We start from the raw sequence: 22,663 nt of genomic DNA on the forward strand, positions 1-22,663 counted from the left end.
TGGGGGGGTTTCAGCCTGGTATTTCTGTTTACTCTGCAGTGGGCATCGTGCCCCCCAGGACAAAGTCTCCAGCAGAGGAGGAGGCAGTGCCCATGGCTGGTGTGCCAAGGAGGAGCACTGGTGGCATGGCCAATGGGCTCAGCTCTCGGGTAGGGTTCAGGATGAGGGGCTGGGGTGGTGGGGCCAGGACAGCAAAGGGTGTAGCACATAGGCTTGTTGTGAGTGGAAAAGCTCTTGAAGCTGCTGCAGTCCAAGCCCTCCCCTCACCCTGCCCAGCCCACCACTAACCCCTAGCCCTCAGCACCTCAGCTCCACGGCTCTGGGATCCCTCCAGGGCTGGGCACTCCCCCAGCTCCCTGGGCAGCCTGGCACAGGGGCTCACACCCCTCTCAGGGAAACAGTTCTGCCTCAGCTCCAGTCTCAACCTCCCCTGGGGCAACTTGAGGTTGTTTCCCCTTGTCCTGTCATTCATTACTGGGGAGAAGAGACTGACCCCCACCCTTTCAGGTAGTTGTAGAGAGTGATGATGTCTCCTTTCAGCCTCCTCCTAAATAACCTCAGCTCCTTCAGCTGCTCCTCTCCTTCCTCCACCTGCACCACAAGCCACGTGTCTCGGGTAAACTGAGGCACAGAGCCATGCAAGCCCCTTGCCCACAGTGCCTAGGTGTCCTCCACCACCTCCTTCCCCACACCCTTGGCCCCTTGCACCAGCTCAGACCCACATTTCCAGCAGCAGGAGAGCACCAAATCCCCCTGCCTGCCATCCCATTGGATGCCACCCAGCTCCCTGAGCCCCCCCTGGCCTATATCAGCCCTGTGGCACTGTGTGGATGAAGCTGGTACCCCAGGTGCCCATGGCACTGATCTCTCCCCAGGAGAGACCCAAGAGTGCCGTGTTTGCCAACGAGACCAAGGTGAAGATGAGCGTGGAGGAGCAGATCGACCGCATGAAGCGGCACCAGAGCGGCTCCATGAAGGAGAAGCGGCGCAGCCTGCAGCTGCCTGGCAGCCAGCACCCCGACACCCCCACCACCAAGACACCCACCTCCTACAAGGTGGTGAGTCCCTGCAGTGCCCACGGGCCTGGCACACCCAGCCTGGACTTTGCAGAGCACCTGAGAAATCCCTGACGGAGCAGAAGGGGTGGGAGGGGAGGGTGGTGACGAGGCAGGGGATGATGTGCCCCCCAGGCTGGGCTCAGCAGGGTTGGGGTCTGTCCCAGGTGCGGCGGCACAGGAGCATCCATGAGGTGGATATCTCTGACCTGGAGGCAGCTCTGCGCTCCGAGGAGCCCGGCAAGGTCTATGAGACCCCCCAGGAGGAGATTGCCCGGCTGCGCAAGATGGAGCTGGAGCCGCAGCACTATGACGTGGATATCAACAAGGAGGTGAGGAGGGGATGGCCCAGGGAGGGGGCTGGCAGCCTGGGCATGGGGCATCCCCCTCCTCTGCATTGGGGTCCTTGGTTTGGGGGTGCTGAGGTGGAGATGAGTGCCCAGCTCAACCCTTGCTGCTGCACCCAGCTCTCCACACCAGACAAAGTCCTCATCCCTGAGAGGTACGTGGAGCTGGAGCCTGACACGCCACTGAGCCCTGAGGAGATGAAGGAGAAGCAGAAGAAGGTAGAAAGGATCAAGACTCTCATTGCCAAATCCAGGTGAGGCTGCTGTGCCCCTGCCCACACCCTGTGCACCCCAGCAGCCCATCCCCAATGGGTGCTGATGCCAGGTGCTCTGTGCAGCCTGCAGAATGTCATCCCCCTGAATGAGGGGGAGGTGGACACCCCCCAGGACCCCGAGACCCAGCTGCAGGAGCAGGAGAAGAGGATAGAGATCTCGTGTGCTCTGGCTGCTGAGGCCTCCCGCCGCGGCCGCATGCTCTCGGGTAAGGCACAGGGTGGGCACGGGGGGCAGAGGGTGCCAGCCCAGGGGGAGAGGGACTAGGAGGGGCTGAGTGGGCAGGAGGAGTGAGGGCAGGATGGATGGGCCAGGTTGGATGTTGGGACTGGCTTATGGGCTGTATCAGCCCTGTGCAGCGGGAGGCTCAGCCTGGCGACGCTGCTGCCGGGACCGTGCCCACAGTGCCTTCCCCTGTGGCAGTGCTGTGGGATGGAGCAGCCCTGCCAGCTGGGCATGGGTTTGGGCAGCCTGTCAGAGAGCTGGAGAGGCTGCAGGGTGGGAGCCCAGCTGGGCAGCACGCTGTGCCTTGTCCATGAGGAGCCCTGCGGGGAGCTGACGTGCGCACGCCAGGCCGGGCAGCGCTGTGGCTGTTTGTCCTGCCCACGCTTCCCCCCTTCCTCCTTTCCTTCCTCTGCTTCCTCCCCTCTGCTAACCTCCCCTTGCTGCTGCCACCTCCTTGTGTTCTTCATGCCCTTCTCCCATTTCTCCTTTCCAGCTCAATGTGTTACCCCAAGCCCTCCCACCTCCCCAGCCTCCCCGACTCCACCGACCAACCCCCTCTCGTCTGAAACATCCCGGGGCGCCGACAACAGCCATTTTATGCGTGTCTGAGCCATGAAGTAAGCACCTCTTCTCTCCTACTTCATCACCCCATCCTCTCCCCAGCCCCAGGGGTTGGGAGGGGGGTGCCTCCTCTGCCCCCAGCATCCATCCATCGCTGCTTGCTCCAGCTAACATCTCCCAAGCCACGTCAGCCACGTCTCCTCCCATGGGCCAAGTGCAAGTGGCCTCCAAGGCGAAGCTCCTTCAGGCTGTGGGGCAGCAGGAGTGGGGGGATGCCCATGCAGGGAGCAAAAGGTGGGGGATGTTCTCAGGGCCACGCTCTGGGGCACCCCTGCTCTGGCACATCTGCATTGGTGGCTGCAAATTAGGGGGACACAGTGCCCCTGCTCAGCTGGAGGTTCTCCACATGGAGCTGGGGCGGGTAGGGCACAGCCTAATCTGTGCTAAGTTTTTCTCTGAGCATGGCTGGAGGCATCTGTGGGGTGGGCACGGGGGCTGCCCCACTGCCAGCCACCCCCACTCAGCTCAGCCCTGCTCTCCTCTCCTCTCCCTCCAGCTCAAGCCCTGGCTGCTGCCGGCGCCATCAAGTTCCACGGGGCCACATTTTAGCCCCTGATCCAACACCGAACCTCTCACCATCATTTTCGGTTCTCCTGGACCCCTCTTTCCCTCCCAACGAGGGTGAGACCCCCCTGGCCTGGCCCAGCAGGGCCCTGCAGTGCCCACAGCACTGGCTGCTCTGCCCTGGCCCACAGGAGACACACCGGGTGCTGGAGGTGGTTCTGCTGGAGTGTAGCCCCTGAGGAGCTGGCACAGGGACACATCCATGGTGTCCTGGGCATCAGACTTGTGGGGATGGCCTGGACAGGAGCATCTGCAGCAGTGGCTGCTGGCACAGTGGCCATCTCCCTGCCAGGGCAGCCCTGGGGGGAGCAGAGGACTCTTTGTGCTGGCGTGATGGGCTCACAAAGATCTGCCAAGGGGCTCTTCTGGGTGGAGACCACCATGGATGATGGTGCTTCCACCTTAATGCTGGACCTGGATGCTCCATCTCTGCTCCTTGGATGTGTCTTCCCCTCCCTGTGCCCTGAACCTGCTTTGGGCATCGCTCTGGCTGGGGGGGAGTGAGGGGCAAAGCCTGAGCTGTCCCATCGCTGGAGGCTCAGCAGGAGGAGGAAGGAGCTGTGTCAGGGACAGGATGGATGGGGGAAGATGTGGGGGTGCTCCAGGGGAGCACTGTGCTCGGGGTCAGGGTGGGTATAAGGGTTGCCTGAGGCCCTGGTGCACCGCTGGCACGGAGCAGGAGGTGTGAGCAGGGCTGGGGATGTGCTGCTGGAGCAGAGGAGTGGGGAGAGGGGAGTTGAGGGGGTGAGGCAGGACAGCAAAGCCGCTGGCTCGGCTGGGCAGGAATCCCTCTGCAGGGAGTGGGGATGGGGAGGGACTGGGAGGCTGGCAGAGCAGCAGTGGGACAGGGAGCAGCACCCTGGCTGCCCCTCTCATCCCTCCACCACCTCCCTCCCAGCCCCTCACCTCTGGCACCGTATCTCAGCCCAAGACCTTCCCCTTGCACTCTGGCCCCTTCCATTTGTTTGATTTCTCTGTAGTAAGTTTTCCCTTTTTCCTTTAGCTTTCTGGAGGCAGAAAACAGAGCTGGGGCTGCCTGGAGCAGTGGAATCCCATGCCAGGCTGTGCAGGTGCCAGGGCTGCCCCGATGAGGCTGGGGCAGGCAAAGGGGAGGAAGAATCTCTTCCCTGTTGAGGTGAGGGAGCACAGGCAGGGGCTGCCCAGAGGGGCTGTGAGTCTCCTCTGGGGACATTCCAACCCAGCTGGATGAGTCCTTGTGTGCCCTGCTCTAGGTGGTGCTGCTGTGGCAGGGGGGTTGCACTGAATGAGCTTTCCAGTCCCTTCCAGCCCTTCAGATTCTATGGAGAAGATCAATACCATCCATCCTGCAGCTACTTCCCTCCTGCCTCCCCCCTCAGGACCCCTGCCCTGCATCCCCCCTACACCCCATCTTAGCAATACTGGTAGAATCCCCATATCCCACTCTGCTCCCAGCCCTCTTAGCTCATAAAGCTGGCCCTTTATTTTGCTATTACATGCCTTAATATATGTTTTATGGAAATTATACATTTATAATATATATCTATATTTGGGTTTTTTTCCCTCTTCTTTTTCTCTGGGGAGGTACTGGTTTGTGCTCAGCTCTCTCTCTGCAGCGTGGTTGGCACCAGCCCTGCCCCTGAGGTACAAAAAGCAGATTCTTTGCCAATTTTATCAGGAAAAACAAAGACAGAAAAAAAAGCTATTTAAAAAAAAAAAAAGAAATATATATATCTATATTTTCTGCTTTTATTAAAAAAGCAAATGTATTTAAAAAGAAACTATAAAGAGACTGTGTAAGTTTTAAAGAGATGACATGTTTTATTTCCCTGTCCCTCAGCGCGGTGGCCGGGGCTCAGGGGAGCGACCAACCCCCTCCCCCCCAGCTGTGGAACCTGGTGGTTGTTCTTTTGGGTTCTTTTTAAAATAAGAAGAAGATGAATAAAAGAAATGTAATTCTTAATTTTATTTTGGTTATTATTTTTTCATAACACTTCATATACCAGTGACTTGTAACCGAGAAAGGATTTGCAGCAGGGGGAGGGAGGCTATTTATGCACTGTTGGGAGGGGGGAAGGGAGAGGCATTTTGTTTTATGGGGTTTTTTTTTTTGCTAGTGGTAGAGAAATAAAAGTATCTATGAAATGACAAGGTGTTGGTGTCTTTTTGTCTCCAAGTGATCTCAAATGATGCTTTAGTGCTAGAGCAAGGAGGCAGTGGATGAATGGCTATGGCAACATAACCAGCAAGGAGAAGTCTTGCCTTGCCCAGAGCTGTGCTTCAGGGGCTGGTGGTGTCTTCTCCTCCCTCTGGTTGTTTTAGGGGGTTGTTTTCACCTCTGGAGTTTCTTTCAGGTGGAGCTGGTTGGTAACCAGCCCTCTTGGAGGAGGAAAAAGAGCGTTTGTAGGTGGTTTGTATAAAGCCAAAGGAGAGAAGGAGATGGTTTGTGGATGTGTGGAGCTGGTCCCTGTGGGCTTTCCTGAAGGATGTGGACTCAGAGGTGCCAGTGGGGTGACTTAGGGGTGACATGTATCCTACAGAGACTCTGTGTTGGCCACAGCCAACAGGTCTGGCTGAGCCACGTGCATCCCATTGTCCCCTGTGCTGGGCCCTGGGGAGGCTGCAGCTCCAGGGCTGTGTGAGTGCTGGGCCCCTCACCCACTGCCACAGGGACACTGAGGGGCTGCAGCTCCAGGGCTGTGTGAGTGCTGGGCCCCTCACCCACTGCCACAGGGACACTGAGGGGCTGCAGCGTGGCCAGAGCCGGGCACAGAGCTGGGGAAGGGGCTGGAGCACAAGGGGAGGGGCTGAGGGAATGGGGGTGTTGAGGCTGGAGAAGAGCAGGCTGAGGGCAGCCAGCAGCACTCTCTGACACTCCCTGACAGGAGGCTGTGGCGGGAAGGGGCGGCCATCTTCGCTCCCAAGTCACAAGCGACAGGCCAAGAGGAAAGGGGTTGAAGTTGCCTCAGGGGAGGTTGAGGCTGGAGCTGAGGCAGAACTGTTTCCCTGAGAGGGGTGTGAGCCCCTGTGCCAGGCTGCCCAGGGAGCTGGGGGAGTGCCCAGCCCTGGAGGGACCCCAGAGCCGTGGGGTGAGGTGCTGAGGGGTCAGTGGTGCTGGGCAGGGTGAGGGCAGGGCTGGGGCTGCATCAGCTTCAGGGCCTTCCCCAACCCAAATGACTCTGTGATGGTAGGGATTGCTGCAGGAGCTGTCTGTCCCTTCCCAGGGAGGTTAATGATTTGCAGGGTGACGTGGGGACTAAAGGGCCTTTCCAAGGGTCAGTGCCAGGGAGGCCTGTGCAGGCCGCAGCCGCCGCCATGGTGTCTCTGAGCGACCTGCAGCGTAAGCGGGTGGGCGAGCACGGGGGGGCCGTGCCCCAGGGGCTGTGCCCATGCCCCTGGCACCTGGGCACAGTGTGGGGATGCTCTGCAGCACCAAGGCAGGGCTGCAGGCTGCTGACCGGGGTTGTTGGGGCAGGGAGAGGGTGCAGTGGGGTGAGGGGATGCGGTGGGAGCTCTGCCAGCATGAGGGGGACCAGCACTGGGGTCCTACAGAGACAGATTCACCCTCAGCCTCTGCCCTGGGGCTGCAGGAGGAACAGCAGCAGCAGGGGAGGTGCCTGGCTCACCCAGAGAGCATGGCCACAGCCTCTCCCACATCTGCCTGCACTGACACTCTTTGTGCCCCAGTTGGAAAATGCTGGAGATGACCTTCCTAGTTGGATTTTCTTCATGGTTTCCTCTTTATCTGGAAGCCCAGAAGAGTTTCTGGAGTACCCAACAGTGGCCAGGTGGAAGGGATGTTTTTAAGCCTTGGAAAGGAACCCAGAGCATATTTCTAGCTAGGAATGGTACCAAAGAGAGCAACTGCAGCCCAAGGTGGGACCTGAGCCGTGTAGGTGAGCCCTCAGCTCAACCCTCTTCTCACCCTCCACAGGGATTGGTGTGGGACTGGTTGGCTTTGGCCTCTTCTTTGTCCTCTTTGGGATCCTCTTGTACTTTGACTCGGTGCTCCTGGCCTTTGGGAACGTGAGTATGGTGGGGCCAGGGCTCACCCACTGTGCTGGTGCCCAGTGAGGAGCAAAGGGTTGATCTGGGCAGAGCTTCCCTGACCTGCTCCCCTTCATCCTCCCAGATCCTCTTCCTCTTTGGCTTAATCTTCATCATCGGCTTCAGGAGGACCTTCACCTTCTTCTTCCAGCGGACAAAGATGAAGGGCACCAGCTTCTTCTTCGGGGGAGTCATTATCGTCCTCCTGCGATGGCCTCTCCTGGGCATGCTGCTGGAGGCTTATGGCTTCATCAACCTCTTCAGGTCTGTCCCACAGCACCCAGCGTGGTATGGGTGCCCCAGGATAAAGAGTGGGAGCTGGCTGAGCCTCTGTGCCCTGCAGCCCCAGGCAGAGTCCTTGTGCTCCCACCCCATTGAAATCCACAGGGCATGGGGCTTACAGTCAGCATCCCTCAATGATGGGGTGGGAAGGGTCCTGCAGAGCTGCTCCAGCCCCAGCCCCTGCTCAAGCAGGTTCCCCTGGCTCAGGGTGCACAGGAACGTGTCCAGGTGGGTTGGAAACCTCCTGAGAAGGAGCCTCCACACCCTCCCTGGGCAGCCTGGGCCAGGGCTCCGTCACCTCAGCACCAAAGGACTTGCTCCTCCTCTGACAGGGGAACTGTTTGTGTCCCAGTTTGTGCCCATCACCCCTTGTCCTGGCACTGGGCACCACAGAAACAAGCATCACCCCATCTTACTGACACCCACCCTTTAGGTACTTGTGAGTGTTGCTGAGGTGCCCCTGAGCTCAGCCTTCTCTTCCCCAGGCTGAACAGCCCCAGGTCCCACAGCCTTTCCTCCTCACACACACATTCCATCCCCTCAGCATCTTGGTAGCCCATTAACACAGACTTTTGTTTTGATACAGGAGTTTTTTCCCAGTGGCTTTTGGGTTTTTGGGCACACTGACAAACATCCCACTGCTGAGCAAGGTGAGCAGGGTGCTGAGCAAGGTGAGCAGGGTGCTGAGCACACTTCTGGGCTGATGGGACCTTGGGGTGTTATCAATCCCCATCACCATGGTTGGGACCAGACAGGGAAGGTCACCTTGGTCCCTCCACAGCCCCTTGAGGATGCACTGGAGGATTTTCCTGCTAACCAGGATCTGTCCCTCTTGCAGCTCTTGCAGAAGCTGGGGGACAGCAGCTCTGTGGTGTGACCTATGAGAAGAGACACGCTGCTGGAGATGAGGTGGTGCCAGCAAGCCCTGGGCCCAGCTCTCCTGGGGGGATCTGCCACCTCTTTTGGCCCTGGCACCCTTGGGGCCAGCCCAAGCCACCCACACCATGGCAGCAGTGCCATTCTGCCCCATGGGGCTGCTGTGAGCAGCTCCTGAGCCAGGCTGCAGGGAGCATATGCTGTGCCAAGCAGGCTGCTGGGATTGGTTGTGGTGTTTCATTTTATATCTTCCCCTGTTGAAAGATTTAATTAAAACAAACATGCCTGTGACTGAGCTCAGGCTGTGCAGCTTTCCATGGCTCAGGGCTCCCTCCAGCTCTGGCTCCTCTTAGTGTCACCAAGAGGCATTATGGCCATAGCTGGAGGTGGCAGGGGGACCTACTCATGGCTATAGCTGGAGGTGGCACAGGGACCTTCCCATGGCCATAGCTGGAGGTGGCACAGGAACCTGCTCATGGTCATGCTTGGAGGTGGCACAGGGACCTGCCCATGGTCACAGCTGGAGGTGGCACAGGGACCTTCCCATGCCTATAACTGGAGGTGGTGTGAGGACCTTCCCATGGCCATGGTTTCAGGTGGCATGGGGACTTTCCCATGGCCACAGCTGGAGGTGGCACAGGGACCTGCCCATGGTCATTGTTTGAGGTGGCATGGGGACTTTCAAGTGGCCATGGCCCTGGCTTCCCTGGCCACGAGCCCTGGCCAGCCTGGGCAGTTCTGGCCCCAGGCAGCAGCCATGGCACTCCTTCCCATGCCTCCCATGGGGATTTGGGCTGTGGAGAGCAGAGCCCCAGGAGAGGGCAGGAGAGGTTAAGAAAACACCCATTAAACCACATTAACATTTCATGACTTGATCAGAGGACAGTAAATTACCCCCTTGAAATTCAGCCATCAGGAATAAACAAATGACATCTGAGGTGATTAATTAATTGAGAGATGCTGGGTGGGAATGGGGGCTGGAGCAAATCCCCAGGGCTCTGCTGATGGCTCTGAGCAGTATGGGCCAGGACTGGCATTTCCTACAGACCTGTTTGCTGTGGGATGAGGATGGGAGGGAGCAGGGCTGGACCTGCTGGCAGGATGGAGCTGGTGGGAGCTGTGGCAGAGGTGGGCACTGGGGCAGCTCTGCTGGGGTCTAAGGGGAACATCTCCAGGCTCTACTCCCCAGCAATGAATGACAGGACAAGGGAAAATGAGCTGCAGTTGGCCCAGGGGAGGTTGAGGCTGGAGCTGAGGCAGAACTGTTTCCCTGAGAGGGGTGTGAGCCCCTGTGCCAGGCTGCCCAGGGAGCTGGGGGAGTGCCCAGCCCTGGAGGGATCCCAAAGGCGTGGAGCTGAGGTGCTGAGGGCTGTGGGTCAGTGCTGGGCTGGGCTGGGGCTGCAGTAGCTTCAAGGGCTTTGCCAACCAGAAGAGTTTTCTAATGGAGACCTGCTGGCCTGGCAGGGGACTGGCTGTGAGCAGGGGAGCCTGCTCTGGCCTGTGGCTTGTGCCCCAGGGAGGGATCCAGTCCCATTCACTAACATTTAAACCACCTTTTCATCTGCTGCACATGGTCCCAGCCCCAGCACATCTCCTGGGAGGGTGATGGGAAGCTGCTGCTCCCCAGCCTGTTTCTGTAAGGACAGAAAGGGACTGTTTTGGCTGGCTGCTGGAGGCCACATCACATCACCCACCCTATTCCCTCTGTGTCCTCTCTGCAACTGATTTGGCCTCAAGACCCATTCAGGGTCAGGTATACCAAGTGCTTTGCTGGCTTTGCTGCTCTCAGGGAGACCTCCATGGCAGGCAGGAGCCTGAGGCCAGCACAGAGCTCTCCCAGCTTCATGTCAGGTGATTGTAAAGGAAGTATTTTGTTTGAGCTGCAGAAACTCCTCTCCCCAGGAGTGCAGCCAGCACTGCTGGAGAACTGGTTGGATAACTCAGCAGGTCTGTGCCATCAGAGACACCAAATGGATGTGAGCCAGGTTTCTATGAGCACTTGGGAAGCTGGGTGCAAGCAGGAGTTTAATTAAACCCAAGCAATCACATCAAAGCTGGTCCCTGTGCAGATACCCTTCTTAACTTACAAGAATTAATTAATGAGTCTGAGTTAAACCTGCTCCCTCTTGACTGAAGCACAGCCTGATGGAGCTGGTGGCAGTGCCTCTTGGCACTGAGCAGGTCCTGCACCAGCTTTGCAGGGAGCTGGGAACTGCTCAGTTGAATGGGGGTAACTCATGAGTGCACCCAAATGCCAGCCCCAGCAGACAGCCTGAGCCCTGGCTTACAGAGGATGAGCTCCCCAGCAGATATAAATCAGTGCAGCCCCTCAGGAGCTGGGGTTGTGGCCTCTGGGAGAGCTGGTTTGGAGGATCTGCCTTTGCTTTGGGTACAGGTTGCAGCAGGAGGCTCTTGAGAAGGTGGGGGAGGTAAGTTGCTATCAGCTTGGCTGTGGTAGGTAGAGGTAAGCCCAGCTCTGCTGCTTTCAGGGTCAGCTTTGCTGATAAAGCAGAAGGGTTTGGAGCAGAGCAAGAGCCAAGCAGCTGCTTGTGGAGGGATGGGAGAGGAAGCATGAGCTTGGAAGTTGTACAGGTGAGGGCTGCAGCCTCCCTAATGTCTATCTGTGGTTCCTCTCTTTGCTTTGCCCCAGCTGAACACTCGTGCTTGAGCTGCAGAGCAACTGCTCTTGGTCAAGCTTCATCTTTAGGGCTTCACCAGAAGAAAGAGGGACAGTCCTAGAGACATCATGTGCAGGATTGGGTGATTCCTGCTGTCCAACAGCCCTGTGGCAGCAAGTGTGGGTGTGCAGGGTGTGTGCCCTGGGTGCTGTAAGGTGCTGGCACTTCACCCAGCTAAGCAAAATCAAGTCCCATCCCTGGGATGCTTCTCCTAAGGCTCCAGAGTGAGCCAGGGAAGGGCTGTGAGCTGCCTGTGGGATGGAGCAAGCTGGAGCTGCTCAGCCCAACCTATTTCTGAAGCTCATTGCAGGGGAATGTTTTCCCTCTGGTTCACTAAGTTGTGATTTCACTGTGCCCTGCCAGAGCAGTTGGGGTTTGAAGCAAAGCCTTGGGGTGAAGCCCTGGCTCTGCTGACGTCAATGGCCGAATTCCCCCTGTGCCTGTGTCACCCAGAGCCTCCTCTGAGTCCTTCCCAAAAGCTGCTTTGAAGCTTGAGCTTTTCAGTCACCCACAGCAAGGATCCTCACAAGCCTCTTGTGCTTTTACCAGCAACAAGTTCAGTGTGTAAAATGTGTGGGAAGGACAGAAATGTGCCTCCTTGTGCTCATCCCTGCTTGCTGCTGGCAGAGGTGGCTGGAAAGTGCCTTGCAGGGATTTTCCTCCACAGAGGAAGGTGCTTTGTGCTGAGGGCATCCTCCAGCCTGGGTGCTGCCAGCGAGGCAGCTCAGCCTCAGGGCTACCACTGCCCATTCAAGGCAGCAGCTCTCCATTCCCTGTTGGGTTTGGGTAAGTTGCTTTTGCCTGTTTGTGCCTCAGTTTCTCTTCAAAAGGGCTGTGGTGCCAACCCCTTGGCAGGGAAGGGCTGTTTTCCTCTGAGAGAGGAGCCCATCTGTCCCTCCCAGGGCAAAGCCATGCTCAGAGAGCATTTAATGCCCCTCAAGCCTCTGATGCCATGGGTCAAATGGGAGCTGGAAATGCCTCATACCCCACACCCTGAGACCCCCTTCCCCTGGCTGCTCTGGCCCCTTTCCTTTGAAGTCATGCCCAGCTCCAGCCTTTCCTTCAGGGAACGGGGTTTGGTGTAGCCCAAAGGATGCCCAGCAAGAGGATTTATGTCTGGTGGCTCCCTGCCAGGGCTTCTCCCAGGCTTGGCTGTTGCCTCCTGACCTCTGCACCTTGCTGCAACCTGCACCAGGGCACAAGGGCACAAAGCTCCCCGGAGTGACGCAGCCCCAGGGCCCGGCGTGGGAAAGGACGTCAGGGCTGGGGGGAGTGGGGCTGTGACCCATGGGGCAGAGCCTTGGTTCCTGCCAAGGTCAGTCTGCCCCTGGCTCCAAATGCTGCAGCCAAAATCACCCCCCCCCCCAGGGAAAGGAGGATTTAAAGTCTTGTTTCTGGGATGTCCTCACTCCCCCCAGCACCAATGTCCCTTGGACAAGGGTGCCAACAGTGCCCTAAACAAACCCCCTTGGCAACAGGAGTGTGTCAGTGTGGTTGTGCAGCTGGGGCTTTTGAGGCAGGGGTAAGTGTGTCATCAGCTTCTTTCCAAGAACATTTTTATTGCCTTTGCAGTCATTTCCCACCAAGGTTCCCTGAGCTGGAGCATTGGGCTTGGGGCCATGGGGCCTCATCTGCCACCTACCACCCTGCTTGGGGAAACAGAGCCCTGTGTGAGCTGGGGGGTGGGTGCTGCACCTCGTGTGAAGGAATCCTCTGCAGCCCATGGAGTGGTTGTTGAGCAGCATCTCCCTCCTAAAACACAGGGCAGGGCTGGGCACAGCAGCTCAGGCACCCAGAGCCATGGTGGGCTCCTCTACACCCTGCTTTGTACAGGGCAGAGAAGGGACTGCTCCTCCCCACACAAGCTGTGAGTGCTCATGCCTTGCTCTTACACAATATGCAACAACTGCAATGAGTTTAGCTGGTCTCTGCCCCAGGCTCTGCATTCAGGCTCCCTCCCTGGATTAACAGAGCTGGGCATCCCCCTGCTAAGAGCAGCCCCCACAGGGCAGTGGGCTCTGATGGGTTTGCCATCAGTGGCTGAGGGGGCTGTAGCTCAGCACCCTTTGCTCTTCCCAGTCCTCTGGGAGCTCCAGGGACACCTCCTTGGCCAGAGTTCCATCTAGACCTGAGCCACCACCACCTACACCACCCACCAGCTCTCCTGACTGACACAGCAGGCCCTGCACACACTGTGTTAGTGATGCCCAAGTGCTGACACACAGTGATGCCAGTAGCTGCAAGGAGTGTGGGTCTGTGGCTCCCTTTGCCAGCTGTGCTGGGCACAGGGCTCTCCCGGCCATGCCGCCCTCCAGGGTCAACATTCAGCCACCTGCCCTGGGTGCTACCCGTGGGATCCCCAGCCCTCCCCTGGCCAGAGAGGAGGAGGAACCCAGAGGGATGCAGAAACCCAGGCTATAAAAGCATCCTCCCTTTAGGGAGGCAACAAAGCTGCTGGCAGCAGAGGCGGCTGCCCTGGGAGCGCGATGCCAGCGGGACGCAGCGGGAGGCTGCAGCACTATCTGCTGCTCTTGGCTGTGACCTGGGGTGCCAACTTCTTCCCCTCAGCAGCACAGGCTTTGCAGAGGTAGCAGGGGGGTGTTGCAGGTTGGGGGGTCTTGGGTTTGGGTGCTTGGGCTGAGGGCTGAAGGACTCTCCTGCTGCAGCTGTGCTGGGAAACTCCCTTCCTGATCCTTTTCTGTCCTAACACACCTGCTCTTCCTCACTCCTCTTCCTCTCTCCCCTCGAGACAGACAGGGCAGCACCCCTGTCTCCCAAATAACCAAGGAGGTCAAGATAAGCATTTCACTTGCCAAGAGAACCCTCTGAGCTTAGGGCTGGGCTCAACCTGGGTATCAGTGAAAGCTTCCTGCAGCAGCTGTCCCTTGTGGGGTCCCTGCCTGGATGGGCTGTGGGGCAGCATCCTGCCTGCTGCATCCATCCTATCCCACCCCATCCCACCCCACTCACCCCATCACATCCCATCCCATCCCACTCATCCCATCCCATCCCATCCCATCCCATCCCATCCCACTCATCCCATTTCATCCCATCCCATTTCATCCCATCCCATTTCATCCCATCCCATCCCATCCCATTGCATCCCATTGCATCCCATCCCATCCCACTCATCCCATCCCATCCCATCCCATCCCATCCCACCCATCCCATCCCACCCATCCCATTGCAACCCATTGCATCCCATTGCATCCCATCGCATCCCATCCCATCCCATCCCATCCCATCCCACTCATCCCATCCCATCCCATCGCGTCCCGGGGCCGGTGCAGTGGGAGCTGGACCCGCGGGTGCTGAGCCGCAGCCCCAAGGCGCGGGGAGCTGCTGCCATCTAGAGCCACCCGCCTGGATTTCCCACGGCAGGAGTGCTGGGGGTAGCCGGGAGCTGGGAGGGGAAGGTCCCTGTGGGTGCTCCCCAGCCCTGCCCCCGCCTCCCCCGGCAGGATCCCGCTGCGGAGGATGCCCTCCATCCGTCAGACACTGCAGGAGATGGGGCTGAAGGTCTCGGATGTCTTCCCGGAGCTGAGGCAGAGCAGACGCCGCAGTGTGGTGGCTCCCCGGAATGGAACAGCTCCCACTCTCCTCACCAACTACCTGGATGTGAGTCTCTCCCTGGGTGACGGTTTGTCACCTCAAAAGTCTCCCCCACTGCACCCCACGGTGTGTTTGCTGCTGGGGGTGGGTCTGTGTGAGCCTCCTCTCCCAATATCTCTTCCAGACACAGTATTTTGGAGAGATCAGCATTGGCACCCCTGCACAGACCTTCAAGGTGGTCTTCGACACGGGCTCAGCCAACCTGTGGGTGCCATCCTACAAGTGCTCCCCCCTCTACAGTGCCTGTGGTGAGTACAGCTGTGGTCAGGGCTGACTCCCTCCAACCTCAGCTCAGCCAACATGAGGAAGCTCTTCCATCTCTCCATGGGCAGAGAGGAACCTGCTGAGGGTCACCAAGGGCAGAGTCCTGCAGCTGGGGAGGAACAACCCCCTGGCCCAGCACAGGCTGGGGGTGACCTGCTGGAGAGCAGCTCCAGGAGAGACCTGGCAGTGCTGGCTGAGAATAAACTGCCCATGAGCAGCAACGTGGCCTCGTGGGCAAGGCCAATGGCAGCCTGGGGGCAGCAAGAGAGTGTGGGCACAGGGCCAGGGAGGTTCTGCTCCCCCTCTGCTCTGCCATATCTGCTGAGGCCTCAGCTGGAGTCCTGGGGCCAGTTCTGGGCTCCCCAGCTGCAGAGGGACAGGGAACTGCTGGAGAGAGGCCAGTGCAGGGCCACCAAGATGCTGAGGGGATGGAGCATCTTCCTTGTGAGGAAAGGCTGTGGGACCTGGGGCTGGTTAGTCTGGAGAAGAGAAGGCTGAGGGGGGACCTTATCAATGCTTACAAGTACCCAAAGGGTGGGTGTCAGGAGGATGGGGCCACACTTGTTTCTGTAGTGCCCAGTGCCAGGACAAGGGGTGATGGGATGAAGCTGGGACACAAACAGTTCCCCTGGCACAGGAGGAGTAAGTCCTTTGGTGCTGAGGGGAGGGAGCCCTGGCCCAGGCTGCCCAGGGAGGGTGTGGAGGCTCCTTCTCAGGAGGTTTCCAACCCCACCTGGACACATTCCTTTGCCCCTGAGCTTTAGCAGGGTCTGGGGCTGGGGCTGGATGAGCTCTGCAGGACCCTTCCCACCCCCACCATTGGGGCTTCATCACCCCATCAATTCTGGGGGAGCAGAGACCCTCAGCCCGTGCTGCCATCTCTGCTGTCTCTGCTGCATCTCCTCCCTCTCCCCAGTGTCCCACAGCCGTTACGACTCCTCCCGCTCCCGCACGTTCGTAGCCAACGGCACCGGCTTCGCCATCCGCTACGGCACGGGCAGCGTCAAAGGCTTCCTCAGCCAAGACATCGTCATGGTGAGTGTGTGTGCCCTGAGCCCACAGCCCTGCAGCTGCTGGCACGGCAAGGAGATGCCACACACGGCTCTGCTGCCCTGTATCAGCGTTAGCCAAGCTTAGGGGAGCTCTCTGGGGGATTTCCTCCCTCTCCTCCGAGCTCCCTGCAAGGACGCTTGTGCCCTTCCCCAGGTGTCAGACATCCCCATCATCCAGGTGTTTGCTGAGGCAACGGCCCTGCCTGCCTTCCCCTTCATCTTTGCCAGGTTTGATGGGGTGCTGGGGATGGGTTACCCCAGCCAGGCCATCGATGGCATCACCCCTGTGTTCGACCGGATCCTCTCCCAGCAGATCCTCCAGGAAGATGCGTTTTCAGTCTACTACAGCCGGTGGGTCCTGAGGGCAGCAGCTGCCAGGGCTGGGGAGGTGTTTGCTTTGTAGGGCATGGGCACTGCAACCACAGCAGTGCTGGGTTGGCATCTCAGGATTGGGAAAGAGCCATGGCTGAGGCTGGGGGATCTGGAGTGAAGAGGAGGGTGTGGGAATAGGGTCTGAAGGAGCTGGGGTGGAATGAGGCAGCACAAGAGGCAGAGCCAGGTGGATGCTGCTGGGTAGGGGGTGCTGAGGCCAGGAGTGGCTGTTCCCCACTCGTTTGTCACTGGCAGGTTGCATAAAGCCACCATCTCTGCTGGTGAGGCTGGAGCAATCCCAGCCAGGAGTGGATCTGGTGATCAATCTGCAGGCAAAATGAAGAAATTAATAAATAACACCCCCCCCCAAGAAAAAGTCTCTTGAAGAGAACCCTGCACCAGCAGCCAAACTTCCTTTCATTTCTTGCTCCAAACTGTTGTGCCCCAGCATCCCTCCTCCCAGCAGCACCAACACCTCCACCTCAGCACTCCCCTCTGGCCCCAGGTACAGCAGCCTGGCACTGTGCAGTGACACACAGCCCCCCAAATGCGTGCTTAAAGCAGGCAGGGCAGCTCTTTACCTCAACTAAAGCTGGATCCTTCAACAATGAGCAAAGCCTGACGATGCTGGCAGCAACCACAGCATCATCTGGGTGCTGCTTGAGTCCCCTGGGCACCCTGGGGATGCAGCTGCCCTCAGACCAGGGGCTTACAGAGCATCTTTCTCTTTGCAGAGCTTCGAAGTAAGATGACAAAACACATGAGCACTCTCCAGAGAGCACCCACTAACAGTCACCTGTGCACCCCAGGGCCAGGCAGCAGCCCAGGAGAGCCCTGCCCAGGCACTGCTCTGTAGGAGCTCACACCACACCGGGCTCTGCCCACACAGGAGCCAGCACCAACCTGCTCAGAGACCTCAGCATGTGGCACCCCCTCTCCTGCAGGCTCTCTCACCCTACTGAACTAACTCAGAGTCTCTTCTGCTCCTACTTGCTCTCCATCACTGCTAAATGGGGTCAGCAGAGCCCCACAGCTGGGCTTGGCCCATCTTGCTGGTTTTGCAGGGACCAAGCAGGAATCACTCTGCTGTGTTTTGCACCTTAGGAACTCTCCTCTGAAGCCTGGGGGGGAAATCATCCTGGGAGGCAGCGACCCAGCCTACTACAGCGGGGACTTCCACTACCTGAACGTCAGCAAAAGCGGCTACTGGCAGATCAGCATGAAAGGGTGAGGCCAGGGACTCATCCTGCTCCAGGCCTCAGCCTGCAGACCTCTGTGGGGAAGGCTGGCTGGGTGCTGGGGAAGGTGATCCACACAGGCACACGTTCACTCCATGCTGCTGGCTGTAGCTTTTCCCTCAGGAGTGGGAGTGGGGTTGGTTCCTCCAGCACACAGCAGCATCTCCAGCTCAGCAAGGAGCCAGGAGGGAGCTGGGGAATGCAAAGGGGGTGGCACCCGTGGGCTGATTCGACTTGGAAGCTGCAGGGGAAGAGTTTTAACCCCCTTTAAGCCCTGCAGCAGGAGTGTGAGGCACTGAAACACTTCTGCTCTGCTTAACTCCCAAAGATACAAAGCACACATGGTGAAGCTTGGCTTTCACTTTCAAGAGGTTTGAAGGGAGGGTTCTTGGGGCCATGGAAAGTCTGTACTCTGGAGGCACTGGGAGCAGCACCTGCTCTGCCTGGCCAGTGTTCCCTGGGCAAAGATGTGGCACATTCACCCAGGGGCATGTGTGGCCCTGGGAGCTGAGCTGTGCTCACCCTGAGACACTCAGGGTCTGGCCTCTCCCCCACAACACACCCCAGGGTGTCTGTAGGGGCTGAAATCCTGTTCTGCAAGGAAGGCTGTTCAGTGGCCATCGACACAGGAGCATCCTACATCACTGGCCCAGCTGGTCCCATCTCTGTGCTGATGAAAGCCATTGGGGCAGTAGAAATGGCTGAAGGAGAGGTGAGTAAACCCTCCCTCTGCCCCTCTCCCTGCCCCTCCTGCCTTCCCCTTCCTGCCTCTGCCACAGCCCCTCCCTGCCCCAGCAAACAGGCTCAGTTAGTGCTGTCTCCTCCTTCTGCAGCACGTGGTGGACTGTGAGCGAGTCCCTCAGCTGCCCAACATCTCCTTCCACCTGGGAGGGAAGGTCTATGCACTCAGTGGCTCAGCCTATGTCCTCCAGGTGAGCTGCATCCCTCTGTCCATCCCTTTGTCCATCCCTCTGTGTGTCCCTCTGTCCATCCCTCTGTGCATCTGCTGGGGAGGACAGAGACCTTCAGGGTGCAACTCCGCAGCACCCTGGCTGGGATCAGCACTGGGGTGGCAGCAGGAGCAGGGCAGGGATTGTCCCCTGTGCTGGGCCCTGGGGAGGCTGCAGCTCCAGGGCTGTGTCAGTGCTGGGCCCCTCACTCACTGCCACAGGGACACTGAGGGGCTGCAGCGTGGCCAGAGCCGGGCACAGAGCTGGGGAAGGGGCTGGAGCACAAGGGGCTGGGGAGGGGCTGAGGGAATGGGGGTGTTGAGGCTGGAGAAGAGGAGGCTGAGGGCAGCCAGCAGCACTCTCTGACACTCCCTGACAGCCTGCAGGGAGCTGGGGGTCGGGCTCTGCTCCCCAGCAATGAATGACAGGACAAGAGGCAACGGGCTGCAGTTGGCCCAGGGGAGGTTGAGGCTGGAGCTGAGGCAGAGCTGTTTCCCTGAGAGGGGTGTGAGCCCCTGTGCCAGGCTGCCCAGGGAGCTGGGGGAGTGCCCAGCCCTGGAGGGACCCCAGAGCCATGGAGCTGAGAGCTATGAGGGTGAGGGAAGGGCTGGGCAGGGTGAGGGCAGGGCTGGGACTGCAGCAGCTTCAGGGGCTTTTCCAACCCAAATGATTCTCTGCTCCTGCACCCTCCTGGCTCCCCTGAAGCAGCTGAGTTGAGCCCCAGAATGCTGCTGCTTGTTTTTCCCCAAACCCTCCTGTTTAGCAGAGACATCCAGATAAGCCAAACCAGCCTGTTGCTGCTTCCTTGGGTGGTTTAGGGGAGATTTGAGGGAGCAAAGAGCAGAGAGGCAGGAATCCTCCTTCCTGGGGGAGAGAACACTGAGGCCAAGCAGAGCTGGGGATCACAGCCCTTCCTTGGCCATGCTGCAGCGGGATCTCCCTTCTGGCACCTCCATCACCATGTGAGTCTTCTCCTCTTTACAGCAATCCCAGTATGGGGAGGACATCTGTGTGGTGGCTTTCTCAGGGCTGGACATCCCCCCTCCAACTGGTCCCCTCTGGATCCTGGGTGCCAGCTTCATCGGCCACTACTACACCAAATTCGACCGGCGCAACAACCGCATCGGCTTTGCCACGTCCCGCTGACAGCCAGGGACAGGGAGGGGAGGGGAGGGGAGAGGGATGGAGGCAAAAGTACCACTGAGAACAAACCATTTGAAGTGCCAATGAGAACAGCATTTCCTTCCAGCTCAGCCACCTCCTCCCTTTACTGAAGCAACTGCAACACCTCACCTTCTCCCACTCCCAAACCCCCGCTCTGCTTCCCGGGAGGCTGTGCTGTGCTGGGGATGAGCTGAGCCTTCAGCACAGCTGCTCCTGAGCATGCTGAGGCTGGAAAACCAAAGCAGGATCCTGTGTGTGGAGCTGCACCTGCAGGGACTTTCTGGGTGCTGTGCAATAGGCCAGCTGGTGTGCAGTGAATGGCTGCTGCTGGGGAGGAGCTCGCAGGCTGCAGCCAGGCTGAGGAGGGGAGGATGGGTTATGGTGTGTGCTGTTATTTGAATGGGAGAAAAGGGATCCTGGCTGTGTTTAATGACAGTTTTAGCTGGTGTTATCCCTACTCCTCTCCATGACTTTAATATTAAACAGTCTTCAAGCAGCAGGACACTCAGTGGATGCATATCCTTGCAAAGGGGAGAGATCAGACACGTTTATTAACTGCTCCCCTGCTATGATGTACCACTGCACTTGCCTCCTTCCCTGTTCCTTCAGTGAAACACCCTCCCATCTCCTGCCACAGCATCCACACGTGGGCAAATCAGGTGTTTCCCAATCAGCAAACAAGATCTTTCTGCAGATGAGCTGCTGTGTGGGCTCCCCATGCTCCAACCTGCTTTCTTTGGGAGGGGGGTGCTCAGGACCCCTGGGGTCAGGAATGGGGCTGTAGCTCTGCTTTGCTGCTCTGGAGAAAGTGCCTGTGTGTCTCTTAGTTTCTGACTTTGTCCTACCAGGAAGGAGGCTCTTGTTGCCCCAGTGCCTGGATCTGTTTTCATTGCTCCAGCCAACAACAGCACTGGTTGTGAGGGGAGATGCTCAGCAGGAGCACGCTGGAGCTGTGGGCCCTGTGCTGGCTGGCCTGGCAGGAGGGGCAGAGCAGTGCAAGATGACATTTCCAGTTCTGCAGGAGAGCTGCAGTGCTTTGGGTTACAGCCCAGCAGCTGCAAATCCCAGCTCTCCCAGTGCCAAATGGTTTGCAATGCATTCCCATCTGCAGTTACACCAGCTCAGGTGCAGTGAGTGCAGGGGTCCAGAGCTTGTAAATCACAGCACAAGGCTCAGATTCCAGAGCAGAGCCCTGCAGCAAGTCACCATCTGAGTGCAATTGCTCACAGAAGCTTCTCATCCTCATTTGTGCTGCCAGCACTGCTGCTGAACTCCCAGCACTGCCCCAAGCACAGGCTGCCATGAGCTGCCTCTCAGGCTGCAGGGATGGGAGGGAGAGAGATGCTCACACCAGCACTGAAACAGGCTGCTGCCTGATCTTTAGAGATCAGCTCCACACACCAGCCCTTCCTCCCTCCCTCCCTCCCCTGCCCCTCATCCCCTGCCCTGCCCCAGCAAGAGGATGTGTGTGAGCAGATGTTTGTCCCTCCTGGGAGGGTCTCTGCAGCCTCCCCTCAACCTCTCCTTAGGATGCACATCCCTGGGTGTTCAGGGATGGGAAATCTGAGGTGCCCAAGTGTGTTCCCTGTTCCTTACTGTTGCCTTTGAATCCATCACCTCCAACATGGGGCTGAGGAGAGCAGTGGCAATAGCTCTTTGGGGCCTGGGGGTGGAGAGAAGGAGCCCCCAGGCATGAGTATGTCATGCTTTTTCATCCAGTGTTTCCTGAGCACATCCAGGCAGCTGCTCATCAGCACAGGAAACCCCAGGGGCTGGAAAGCAGTGGCAGCAGAGGCAGGGAAGACCCAGGAGGGAGGACAGAGCAGCCCAGGGACCGTGGGCAAGTGGAGGGGATCTACACATGTGGGCACTGGAGCTATAGCCCAGCCTCTCTGCAACCTTCTGCCATACAGAGATGCTGGCAGGCTTTTCTTCCTTCTCACCACAGGAAAACGCTGTACTGGGAAATAACTAAACCTCCCCTGTCGTACTGTACACCTCAGAAGACTCAAATCAGTTTGAGCTTGATAAGCACCAGGTGCTTTAATCATGGAATGGTGGGGGCTGGAAGCAGAGCTGCTCGAGCCCCTGCTAAAGCAGCTTCCCCTGGCTCAGGGGGCACAGGAACGTGTCCAGGTGGGGTTGGAAACCTCCTGAGAAGGAGCCTCCACACCCTCCCTGGGCAGCCTGGGCCAGGGCTCCCTCCCCTCAGCACCAAAGGACTTGCTCCTCTGCCAGTGGAACTGTTTGTGTCCCAGCTGATGCCCATCAGCCCTTGTCCTGGCACTGGGCACTGCAGAACAAAGACTGGCCCCATCCTCCTGACACCCACCCTTTAGGGATTGATCAGCATTGATGAGAGTCCCCTCTCAGTCTCCTCCAGGCTGAACAGCCCCAGGTCCCACAGCCTTTCCTCACAAGGAAGATGCTCCATCCCCTCAGCATCTTGCTGTCCCTGCACTGGCCTCTCTCCAGCAGTTCCCTGTCCCTCTGCAGCTGGGGAGCCCAGAGCTGGCCCCAGGACTCCAGAGCAGGGCAGAGCAGAGCACTGAGGATGGCTCCTGCCTATGGCCCTTAGCTGGGAAATAATCAGCTTGAACCTAACCCAGGATGGGGATTTATATCCCGTGTGGATCCAGTTGTGTTCCCATTGAGCACAGCTGCCCCGAGCAGCGAGAGGGACAAATGCCCGGGGTGCTTTCAGTGCTGCTCCTGGGCCCCTTAAACCAACCTATTAACACCTTTAATCGCCTTTGCCGGGGCTGCTTCCCGGCGGCTGCTGGCTGGAGGCGCCCCCTGCCCTGCATTAACACTTGTGATTGTTACGGGCCAGCAATTAGGCCGCTCTCAGCCCGGCAAAGCGGCAGGAGCAATTATGACCATCCTGTTAAGACTGACAGAGCTGGCTCTATATTTAGAAACACAGGGAACTGGCTGCGTTATTTCCAACCCCCCCCCCCCCTTCTTAAATGATTTCCCCCAAGTCTCCACGGTCCATTTACTGGTGTCAGCCGCGGGCAGCTGGAAGCTGTGGGAGGGGGAAGGGGAGGGTTGGCATGCTCTG

At 58.5% G+C, this 22,663-nt stretch overlaps 3 protein-coding genes across 11 annotated transcripts in view; all 3 read left to right on the forward strand.

The window, feature by feature from the left end:
* The window catches only part of PLEKHA6 (pleckstrin homology domain containing A6), a 47,633-nt gene extending 43,884 nt beyond the window's left edge, over positions 1-3,749 (forward strand). For 8 of the 9 annotated variants that reach the window (XM_062013449.1, XM_062013447.1, XM_062013450.1 and 5 more), the window contains 7 exons: positions 40-149; positions 876-1,058; positions 1,223-1,387; positions 1,523-1,656; positions 1,741-1,883; positions 2,394-2,517; positions 3,018-3,091. In XM_062013449.1, coding sequence (XP_061869433.1) covers positions 40-149; positions 876-1,058; positions 1,223-1,387; positions 1,523-1,656; positions 1,741-1,883; positions 2,394-2,509 — 851 coding nt within the window. In that variant the 3' untranslated portion in view covers positions 2,510-2,517; positions 3,018-3,091. Of the gene's footprint in view, positions 1-39; positions 150-875; positions 1,059-1,222; positions 1,388-1,522; positions 1,657-1,740; positions 1,884-2,393; positions 2,518-3,017 lie in introns of all 9 variants that reach the window. The other variant, XM_062013444.1, reaches the window with a different exon arrangement.
* Positions 3,750-6,379: 2,630 nt separating this feature from the next.
* On the forward strand, positions 6,380-8,270 carry GOLT1A (golgi transport 1A). The gene is made up of 5 exons (XM_062013760.1): positions 6,380-6,404; positions 6,999-7,090; positions 7,197-7,375; positions 7,980-8,043; positions 8,232-8,270. The coding sequence occupies exons 1-5, from the start codon at positions 6,380-6,382 to the stop codon at positions 8,268-8,270; spliced, it is 399 nt and encodes a 132-aa protein (XP_061869744.1).
* Positions 8,271-13,433: 5,163 nt separating this feature from the next.
* REN (renin) lies at positions 13,434-19,581 on the forward strand. Its single transcript, XM_062013452.1, has 10 exons — positions 13,434-13,534; positions 14,409-14,565; positions 14,684-14,807; positions 15,740-15,858; positions 16,030-16,226; positions 16,982-16,990; positions 17,352-17,474; positions 18,053-18,197; positions 18,319-18,417; positions 19,420-19,581. The coding sequence occupies exons 1-10, from the start codon at positions 13,434-13,436 to the stop codon at positions 19,579-19,581; spliced, it is 1,236 nt and encodes a 411-aa protein (XP_061869436.1).
* Positions 19,582-22,663: the final 3,082 nt, after the last annotated feature.

The sequence above is a fragment of the Colius striatus genome, chromosome 22 (genome assembly GCF_028858725.1).
Source record: "Colius striatus isolate bColStr4 chromosome 22, bColStr4.1.hap1, whole genome shotgun sequence".
Lineage (NCBI taxonomy): Eukaryota > Metazoa > Chordata > Aves > Coliiformes > Coliidae > Colius > Colius striatus.